Source organism: Carex rostrata, chromosome 14 (assembly GCF_964058835.1).
Source record: "Carex rostrata chromosome 14, lpCarRost1.2, whole genome shotgun sequence".
Classification (NCBI taxonomy): Eukaryota; Viridiplantae; Streptophyta; class Magnoliopsida; order Poales; family Cyperaceae; genus Carex; species Carex rostrata.
In genome coordinates this window covers 10,123,348-10,134,184 of record NC_135931.1, presented here as the reverse complement: position 1 = coordinate 10,134,184, position 10,837 = coordinate 10,123,348, and the positions used below count along the sequence as shown (strand labels likewise).

Below are 10,837 nucleotides of genomic sequence, written 5' to 3'. Positions count from 1 at the left end.
TTATTTAAAGCCCATATAAATTGAAAAAAAAAAAAAGCTCATGTTACATAACGCACTGTAGCTTCCTTATTTTATTTCGTTTGATGGATCTCTCATTTAATAATTAATAGTTTACAATAAAACTTAGTACGTTAATTGCAAAAAAAAAAATCATGGTTAAAATCCAATCTGAGCCTTTATTTAAAACCCATATAAATTGAAAAGAAAAAAAAAATAGCTCATGTTGCATAGCGCGCGCTATTTGCGCTACACGCTATGAGCTATAGCAGACCGCTATTTCCGCTATAGCGCCCGTAGCTCAAATAGCGCGTTTTGATACCATAGCGTAGCATTTAGGGTCCAAAAACGCTATAGCGCATTATTTAGAACACTGTATAAACCTCATGTACCAAGAATTAAAACTTCAACAATAACATTTTAAAGCACATAAACCTCAACAATAACACTGCATTTACAAATCTCATTTATAAAGCATATAAACCTCATGTACAAATAATTAAAACCTCAACAATAACATTTCAAAGCATATAAATCTCAACAATAACACTTCATTTACAAAGCATATAAACCTCATATACAAAGCCTTGAAAATTTTAATGGTTATAAACTGAGATTTCAAAACTTGAAAATTTAAAGTGCTCATGAGTTTTACTTTAAAAAAAAAATGACTTTAAAATTACTCAAAAATATTTCTTCATTGATCTTATTTGAAAGATAAAATCGAATAGAAAACGTTTGTATTTTTAGATTCGTAAAATTCATCACGGATCATCGAGAAAATAAATTATTATGTTCAGAGAAAAAAATAAAAAAAGAGTGAGTGAAAGAAATCTTTCCGTTTTTTGCTTGAAGACAAAAGTAGTTAGGAGTTAAAATTATGCAGATTTAAAATTTTAATGCTTTCAGACAGAGGTTTACATGCTTGTGAGTAGCATTATAAAATATTATAAACATAGCTTTAATTGTTTTGATATTAGCGCTGAAAATGGAAGTTAGACAACATTGAAAGTTTTTTCTGTTAAACTACTTGAGGGACGCGCTCGGATATGATAGCTCGGGGCACCAGAACATTTCTTAAATGTAATTGATAAACACGGGAATGATTTTTCTGGCTAACTCAATGTAACAAAAAAGCTGTATTTGTATGGCTGTCAATTGGAAGTAAAACTCAAGATTCTTTTAAAAAAAAAAAGATTAAAGTTCCTATGATTTCAAATTCATTTAAGTATACGTATATACGACACTATTCAAGGATGCTCTTAACAACAGTGGTGATGACTACAAAATATGCTGTTGTCAATTTAAGTACGCAAGATGGAAAGGAACCCAACCTCTCAAAAACTAATATCGATCGGTTTAGAATTTTATCCTAATCATCATATTTAATATAATATTTTAGAAGTTATACTCCATAATCACGCTTCATATTTTTATTTTTAAATTAATATTAGCACACTCTTATTACACGAACTGTTATAATTTTTTTTTTTTAATTTAACAAAATCACAGAAACACACTCCTTATTTTATATTAAAAATTACATGATTTGCTAATTAAACCGTTATAAATTTAACCTTTTAATTTTAGATTTTTAGTGAAATCATAGAAGCACACCTCGACCTCGTCACCTCCAGTAGTTTATCAAGTCTTACTTGGTGTTGTGATTTACCTCGCCACAGAAATATTCTAATATGAAAGTTTATGAACCCACCTTCCAACTATCTCCATTTCATAGCAAACTGGAGACAAACTTGACGTGCTCTCATTGTCAAATAGATAGTGCACTCCTCTTTTCTTATTTATTCTCTTCTCTTTTTCTCTCTCCTTTTTAAGTAAATAAATTTATGGATAAAGATCCCTTTATTTCGGCGGACGGTTTAGTGGAAGCGGTCCAAAATCCATCACTCCCGTCAGATCAAACCAGTTCGCGCCTCATCGGACGGCTATTTTTTAATCCTGTGGGCCCTTTGTTTATTCTATGGCCCTCTCTGTTTTTTTTTTTTTTTTTTTTTTTTTTGAGGAAAGCCCTGAGGCATTCGCCCTTTCGAAGACATCTCAGTACTCGTGCCTGTGAGCAGCAGAGCAGGTACGATCTGCCTAAACACGGAGCACGAAAATCGGATAAGATCAGGAAAAAAAAATAGGGTTTCAGATTTCCGTGTTATGTGATGACACCTCTCTTTGTTTTTTTTTGTTTTTTTTAAATTGATCGATGAGTCCAAAAACGATTTAGATTCCGATTGTTAGTGTTTCTTAAAAATATATATACATAAATTAATAGAGTAAAATACTATTTTAAATTACATAATATAAGTCAGAGATAACTAACGTAAAATGAGAATTGAACAAATGTCTTAGACTTAAAATATGTAGCTATATATTTTTTTATGTCTCTTTAGTATGATAATGTGCGTAACTAAAATTTTGCATCATCTTATAATTAAGATGCATTTTATTATTATGTGAAAAATATATATTTATATAAATAAAAAAGTAGCAAAAATGGTTGAGTATTTATATATTTGCCACTTCACTTTAAAAAAATTGATTAACACAAAAATATCTCACAAAAGTTAATAGTTTTGATTAGGATGTGGAAGAATTATGATTATAGTAATATAAAACAATACTAAATTACATTTATTACTATTAATATATTGTTCAGAGCAATTATATATTTATAAAATTAAATATGTGCTACCAATTTTACATGTAAGGAAAAATACATATTATATTGCAAATATTTTTTTTGACATTTTGTATATTTTAGTTCTCAAAAAAATTTCAACATCATAGTGTCATACTATTTTTCATAAACATTTACTAATATTATAATATATCAATAATTCCTACTTGATATACATTGTTAGCAACGTGAATTTTATCTGGCTATAAAAATTATTAATGATCTTAAACAAATAAGAATCGTTAAATTATATCACCGAATTTTTTATAAATATCCAAAATTAATAATAAATTACGGATTCTAACCGATTTTGTAATTTATTTTCAAAATTATCCAACCCGGTTAGTGGCTAACCGGAAACTAGCTAACCTTTCCGGTACCCCAACACCCGGATCCATCGAATATGATTTATAGAAGAGCACACATCCCTTCTAATGGTCTTATCAATCGCAAGGGCAACCATCTCTGCTGTAAGCTGACGATGATCAGTACGTGTTGCCGATACTGTGCACGTGTGAGGATATGCTTGTTTCGTAATAATCCAAGATTCTGAAAGACCATTCTGCTTCGCGCATACCTTAAATTTACAAAATTTATCTCTACACACCACCTCGTAACGTCTAGGTTCAGTTCTAAGGACCTCGCATTCACAATTCTTATCGAGATGGAACTCATTGATTGCTATCCTTAGAGCCGTTTTCGACTCATAAACTACACCCTTAGCCAATGGATTATCGAATGTTTTTTTTGAGCTGCCAAAAAAATCGACATCCGTAGGCCGAAAACCGGATATGTCATTGAAACTATCAACCGGATGTGTCATACTTTCCCGACCAGTTATCGGGTACTGTGCTTGACGGGTATGTGTTTGACGGTACTGTGAAGGTGACTGGCTGGGCGGTTCAATATCATCGTCCGAACCCGATGACTCACCTGAGAGCATCTCATCTCCACTCTCCAAACTGTCAGAATCAATTGCATCCACAAGGACATGCGAATAATCACGTACCTTTCTACGGACCCGACTGGTACTGGGTCGGGATGTGCTTGGTAGATCCACAGAGTTTCGACTGGTACTGTGTCGGGGTCTAACTGGTAGATCCACAGAGTTGCTACCGATACTGGGTCGGGGTCTCACTGGTATATCCACAGAGTGCCGACCGGTACTAGGTCGGGATCTAACTGGTATTGGGTCGGGATCCACAGGATATCGACTGGTACTGGGTCGGGATCGAAGTTCAGGAATCTGATTGGTGTAGTTCGGTTCCAATTCTACATATAACTCCAGAATCGGTAACATTTGTGAAAACAACGACACAATTCCTAAAATCATTTCGAACGATTGTTGGTTTATTACAGGTATTAACTGATGGTCACATCCCCCATCGGTAGACATATTAAACCTGGCTTGGATTTCCAGATTTGCTTGACTAACATTATACCCAACCAATTTATAAATCTCATTCTGAAGATAATCAAAGTTGTGGTTCACGGTTAGCGGTAATGAGTATTTAGCTCGGGTACTGTAAAATACCCCATCATCATTGTATTGGATTTCTCCTCCAATATAAATCTTCACACAAATAGTTCTATCCATTTTTAGTTTCAATTGGTCTGGCAATTCAAAAAATAACAACATATAAGTAATTAAAAATTGTCCGGACCTCTGAAAATTATTCATATTATTTTACAATTTTCTAAATTATTCTAGCCCATTTTGAATATTCCTAACTTATTCTGCACCATTTTGCAACATCCTTAACTATTTTCGAATTTTATAAAATATTCTAAACCATTTTGGAATGTTCGAAAAAATTCTAAATTATTTGGACAATATCCTCAACCAGTTGAAATGAACTAATTAATTATATTAAAATTAAAATTAAAATAAAAAATAAACTATTTTTAGTCCAAACAATATATGCAATTAACCTATTTTTAGTTTTGATTGGTACAAATAACTCTAAACAATCTAAAAATATTCCAAATAACTCTAAACAATATTTCCAAAATTCTAAACAATTATATTTCAAAAATTTATAAAAATTTCGACATAATTTGCATACAAAAAACTGGAGGAGAAATCTTTATTATATTTCAAAAATCAATAGTTAAAAAAATAATAACTTAATTACTTAATTATAAAAAAAAAACTTACTTTTTTCCATTCGTTTTTCTCGACTCTGATTCTTCATAGCAAACTATGAGATCTATCTGCGGGTTATATAGTCGAGTGATCAGAGGTTTCCGCTATTCCATTAACCGGTTATTGAGTGAATTTTCGGGGCACTGTTAACCGAACAAACATTTCATTTCTGGGGCACTGTTAACCGAACACAAAACCGGTTATTTAATAACCATGCATATATTACATTTTCGGTGCACAAATAACCGGTTTCATATTTTTCCGGTTAACCCCTAACCAAAATTTTTTAATTTTCTGGGTATCCGTTCACCGGAAAGATAAGCTATTTCCGGTTAGCCAGAAACCGGGTTGGGTACTTTTGAAAAAAAAATACAAAACCAGTTAGAATCTGTAATTTATTATTAATTTTGGATATTTATAAAAAATTCGGATTATATCATATAGTCCAAATAAAATATGATGAAATAACTATCAGATAATTGCTTGCATCATCAGCCAATTCATTACTAAAGTTAGATCTTAGTTGCACAAAAAAAGAGTGTAGGTCCGATGGACACCGGAGCCGTCCGATACGCTTTAAGATTCATATGCATTATGCTCTGAGATTCGTGCGCACGAACGTTAATGTACATCAGATGGCTTCGGTACGCATCAAACCTACACTACGCTCTACTTACACCACACGATCTGAAATGAATAATTTATAATTACAGTTCTCCTTAAATAGATAAAAATCCAAATCCAACTTGGCTGGAGGAATCATAAACTCGACATTCCAATTCAACCTAAATATAAACCAGGTGCATCTGAGGAATACCTTGTATCTCTGACAAAATAAGGAAATTTAAGTCGCTGTATTTAAACAAGACGCCTCCAATTCTTTTTCTCTTCCTTTGAATGGAACAAGAAGCGAAGTTGCCACAACAAGCTTCCAATCCTACCCGAATCCTCATTCCAAATCCAAATCTTAAATTAACAGAAACAGCCTAAATAGTTCGGTTCTCTTGTCGATTTTCGATCCCAATTTGAAACTTGGAGTTGTGCTTGCGTGTTATCTCCTATTTCGTTTAACTTTGCGTGTGGGTTTTTGGATTGACAAGAGGGGGAGGTGGATTATATTTTTAGCAAAGGTAAACATTCGTTCTTCCTGTTTGACCTTGTTTTGTTTTCCAGTTCAGTTCCAAATTTGATGAAAAAATTCCGGGCTTGGGATTATTTTCAAAAGGTCTACGCTTTACTTGTTATTCTCATACTTTTGTATGTTATATCTTTACAACATGATTTATTGGATTTTTATCTGGATAATAATTTTTCTTTCCCTGTTCGATTGGGAACTACGTACTTAAGTTTGATTATTTATTTTCAATTGTATAACGGTTTTTTTTTTTATATATAATTTGAACGCGAGAAATTTTAGATTATTTTTGTGTGTGGGGGAAGGGGGGTAGGCTAGATAAAAATCCGTTAAATTTCTCCTTGCTAATGAAGGTTTGGTCTTGAATCAATATATTGCTCGATATCATGATAAAAAGAGTCATGTTTTTGGGTAATGTTTTTTTTTTTATTATTTCAAATTTGTTAAATTGACAATATTAACATAAACTTTGCAATAAGTTTCATTTAGTTTTACAAAAAGCTGTTTGATTTAATTTTAGGTTGCTCGTTAGAAATTTTGTATTATTAAGAGCTTGAGTTTGGTTATATATTTCTGGTTTTGATGTACTTCTTCAATTTGCTGGCGTTGCTTTTCTTCATATTTGTGTTCTCCCTAACAGGAAGTCTTTTATAATCTGGATGTGTGTCTCCTTCTCTAGTAGGTTAAATTAATAAGAGTTCTTTCCTCTTTTTTTTTTTTTTTGGCTTAGCCTACTAAATTGATAGTGATTGGTGTTAGTTACTATTATAATTAGGTAATTGTATCCTTTATAATTGTTGGGGAAGATTATGGTAGGCTACTGCCTGTTTTGATTTAAATTTATTTTGAAGCTTGAAGTTTTAGGTCTCTGTTTCAGTTGTGGGCCTCCATCTTTCTGTCAATAGTATAGATGTTCTTTTAAGGTTCATCGGTCCTGTTGTAGGTAAGGGTTGCTTTAAAAAATGCTTATTTGTTTAGTGTGGGGAATGATGAGAAAGTGATTATAAAAAAGAGATTAGGTATATTATATTAATTATGAAAATAAACCAACTTGAAATTCCTTATGCAAACTAGTTTGACGAGAAATTGATGATATGTACCTCAAAAGTGGTATGTATTTTCATATTATCTGTTTGGTAGTTTTTTTTGTCTCAAAAATTAGGTTAGGAATTTAATGTATGTAGAGAAAATATGAATGAAGTTTGTAGAGCCTAACATTTCCTTATTGGCCTTATTGTTGCCTAATTTTCTGTTTCATTTCCTCATTTTTTTCTTACGAGTAACTTTTAATCAAATCTGACTTGTAATAAAATTAAAAAGAAAGAACACTGTGATTCTCATATTTTAACTCCTTTGTTTTATTTTTCAATGCAGGATTGACAATTGGCACCGATTCAAAATCAAAACCCCCTAAATCTCCAACTTGTCTTCAATAAGTTTTTGAAATTGAAACATGGAAGAACAAATGGGGAGAAGAACTGTTGGTGGTCTAATTCTGACAAGAGCCGGTTCAATCCTCGTTTATAGAGATAAAAATGAAAATCCTAGCCCGAGCAACAAGCGTAACCAAGATCCTGCTAAAAAGTGCAAGCAAGTGCATGTACAATCTTCTCAGAAGCGCAATTCAGAACCTTCTAAAAGAACAACTTCTACTTCCCATGCTGAAACAAGGGGCAAAAATGTAAATTTGGCAGCTAAAATAAACAAAAGAGTTAGCAGCATAACAAGGACAGTTTCACAAATACAGGGATCTTTGAGGGGGAGAAATGGAAGTTCCAGGAGTGGTGGTAGCAGCAACAGTGTAGTAAGAAAAAGGCAAGAGGAGAGATTAGGAGGAAATGGGGATGAGGTTTTGTCTGGCCAGCAGAGAAGCAGCCGTTCACATGGCAGCGGGTTTTGTTCTAATGATAGAAGAATATTGCCATATAATGGGGAGAGAGGTGTCAATGTGTCACATACAAGTACTGAAGATGATATTACGTATTGGAATTTTAACATAGATGATACCTCAGAGGTAATTTATTATTTTTGTTCTGATTTATTTCTTTTGCTTGTCAATATTTCTAGGAAGTCAGCAATTAACCGATTTATTGATTTACTTGTTTAGTATGTTGTGATTCCTGGTTTTGGTCTGAACCTTGCACACTTACCATAATAAGTTTTGGTAGATGGATTGGTAAATCCTTGATTGTACTTGTATTAAAAATTAGGACCCATTACGTACCAATTTGGAAAACCTGAAAGGCCAAAAACAGATTAGATACTTCAGCTTGAATTTACTATGAATTAGGCCTCACTCACATTTGCACAAAGTCCAAAAAGTGCCAGGGAAAACAAAAACAATGAAGAAGAATAAGTTTGATAGCTCATTGATTAGATTCTGAAGCTTCCCTTATTTTTTTGCCCTCTCCAGTCTTGCTATAACAACCTTGATTCTATAGTATCAAAATTGCGTTGCTTTTGCTTAGAGAGTGAGAGAGAGAGAGAGAGACCAGGACTGAGACATAGTTACCGCCCACTAAGTACAATCAATATAGCTTGACAAGTCAATCCTACAATATGGGTACTAATTTGAAGGTTATATCCTAGTGGAATTGGAAAATGATTATGCTAATACCATAACTTCATCAAAAACCTTGCTTACCCAATGCTATGCTAATAAAGGTTAAATTAAAATTGGCTTGAATTAATACATTTGTAAATTAGAAGCGGTAATGAGGGTTACTTCTGTAATTTCAGAGATTCTTAGAGCAGGAAACTAGTTCATTTCTTGATGACCGAAGCTGGCCTGATAATCATAGAGAGATGAGAATGGATATTGATGACATGTCATATGAGGTTTCTTTTTATTTTATTTTATTTAGATAATTTCACTTATTTAATTTCTCTTATTTAATTTCTCTTTGCCAATAGTATTCGGAGCTTGATGGGCCTCATAATCAGATAACCTAATCAGGACCCACATGATTGGCTCCTCATGTGAATCCAGTAAATTCCACTAACTAATTGGACTCATGTTTGGATCTAGCCGAAATCGATTTGGAAATTGAAATAGCTTGCTGTTTTTAATTGGAAATCGAAATAGGTTTGGGTGTGTACCAGTCCCATTGTACCAGTCAGCTGTTTTTAAACTATTAGTAGTAGGGTCCTGGGCCAATTGTTGACCTGAGGTCATGTACAATGCCTATGCTTATCAATTGTTTAAAGTTTTGCTTTATCTTGGTTATAGGAGTTATTGGCCTTTTGTGAGAGAATTGGAACAGTAAATACTGGCTTGTCTGATGCTGCCTTGTCAGAATGCCTGGAGAGAAGCCGATATGTACAAACTACTTCTCACTCAAACTTGCTCGGTAAAAAAGAAGAAGGTGATATCAAGTGCATTATATGTCAGGTATCAAAATATTTGTTCATAAGATTATTCGCAGATGACATTTATTGTCATTCTCATTTGCAGAAAGCATGTGGTTTTATATAGTGGTTGCAATGAAGCACTAATTCTAAAAAAGATGAGGAATGGAACTGCTGACAAAAAGTCTGATTTTTATAATTATTTTCGTCTTTGATTGTCCTTGGTACAATTCATGGATAATTTCATTTCATTTGGTTCCGATTCTAGAACACAGAGGCATAGAAAGGAGAAGTTAATTGAATGAGAGGGCACCTATGGGAGTTATTAATGGGTTCAAATTTTGGACGATACAGTCATCTTTGCTTTTTCTAACACCCTACCAGTTTTTCTATCTACAAATCAATAATGCTTGCAAATATTAAATTGTAGCCTTTGTAGGCGTGATTTCAACACTATAGAATTTGTCAAATTGAAGTTTTAGTTTAGAGAATTATTATTTTTCCTTTCAATTAAACAACGGACTAAGATTACGTCACTTGTTCTGATCCATACGAGATCTCTAAAATTTCAATGAGTGGAATAAAATTGTGAGTGCAGTTCCTCAGTTTTGTATATTTGTGATCAATTTTTTTTTATATTTCTTTTTGTTTTCTCAGGAAGAGTATAAATTTGGAGAAGAGGTGGGGAAGATGTCATGCGGCCATTATTATCATGTAAACTGTATTCATCAATGGCTCCGGCTGAAAAATTGGTGCCCCATTTGCAAAGCTTTGGCCTCTCCCTCGTCCTAGACTCAATTTGTAAAAAATATGGGTCATTTTCGTAATTTCTCAGTCTTTTGTACACAGACAGATGTTTCTACTTTGATATTTAGAAACCAAAGAATATGTTAGAATACATACTTTTTGTTGTTGTTATTTAATTTAATCTGTACATTCAAGCATTCAATCAATGAAACAGAAAAAAAAATTCTATTGATATGATTTTGCACACTTTATTATTTTTTTATAATTATTGTTACTATGAAATTGTGGGAATTAGACCGATTGATTTTCTTAGGACGTGTTCGGATATCACGGGATTACGGAATGAGAATGAGAATTCATTTTTGAAAAAAGTGGGAAGCCACGGGTACGGAATGCACGGATTAATTATGGGAATATAAAAAAATGAGTGTTCGGTTGTACCGTGGAATTAGTTGTGGGAAATCTTGATTTATTTGTAAAATATGTATTTTTATTTAAAATCATCACCTATTTAAATTAAAAAAGTTCTATTTAATTTATCCTTTCTAATATGTTGTAAAAAATTAAATTTTACATGTATAAAAGTTCGATTCATTTTTTCTAAACCATAACATCCTTCTAATATGCACGGGTTTCAAGTGCATTTAATAATTTATCCTTCTAATTATGTAAATGCCTGTAATTTATTCTTCTAATATATTTCAAATATGCTGTAAAAATTAGATTCAATTTCTCACCTCTTTTAAAATTAGACTAATAATGTTGTTAAAAAAAA

The 10,837-nt window shown here is 32.5% G+C and overlaps 1 protein-coding gene across 2 annotated transcripts; it reads left to right on the top strand.

The window, feature by feature from the left end:
- Positions 1–5,668: 5,668 nt before the first annotated feature.
- Positions 5,669–10,294, top strand: LOC144565162 (uncharacterized). Of its 2 annotated transcripts, none has more exons than XM_078314835.1 (5): positions 5,669–5,962; positions 7,342–7,981; positions 8,707–8,805; positions 9,197–9,358; positions 9,973–10,294. In XM_078314835.1, the coding sequence occupies exons 2-5, from the start codon at positions 7,421–7,423 to the stop codon at positions 10,105–10,107; spliced, it is 957 nt and encodes a 318-aa protein (XP_078170961.1). In that variant the 5' UTR covers positions 5,669–5,962; positions 7,342–7,420; the 3' UTR covers positions 10,108–10,294. The 2 variants fall into 2 exon arrangements, with proteins under 2 accessions (XP_078170961.1, XP_078170962.1); XM_078314836.1 differs by having other exon boundaries at positions 5,953–6,057.
- The last annotated feature ends 543 nt before the right edge of the window (positions 10,295–10,837 follow it).

Bases quoted from the DNA above. Each gene is read 5' to 3' on its own strand.
- LOC144565162 (XM_078314835.1), top strand. From the start codon at position 7,421: ATGGAAGAACAAATGGGGAGAAGAACTGTTGGTGGTCTAATTCTGACA. The intron at 7,982-8,706 runs GTAATTTATTAT...CTGTAATTTCAG, and splicing joins ACATAGATGATACCTCAGAG to AGATTCTTAGAGCAGGAAAC. The intron at 9,359-9,972 runs GTATCAAAATAT...TTGTTTTCTCAG, and splicing joins TCAAGTGCATTATATGTCAG to GAAGAGTATAAATTTGGAGA.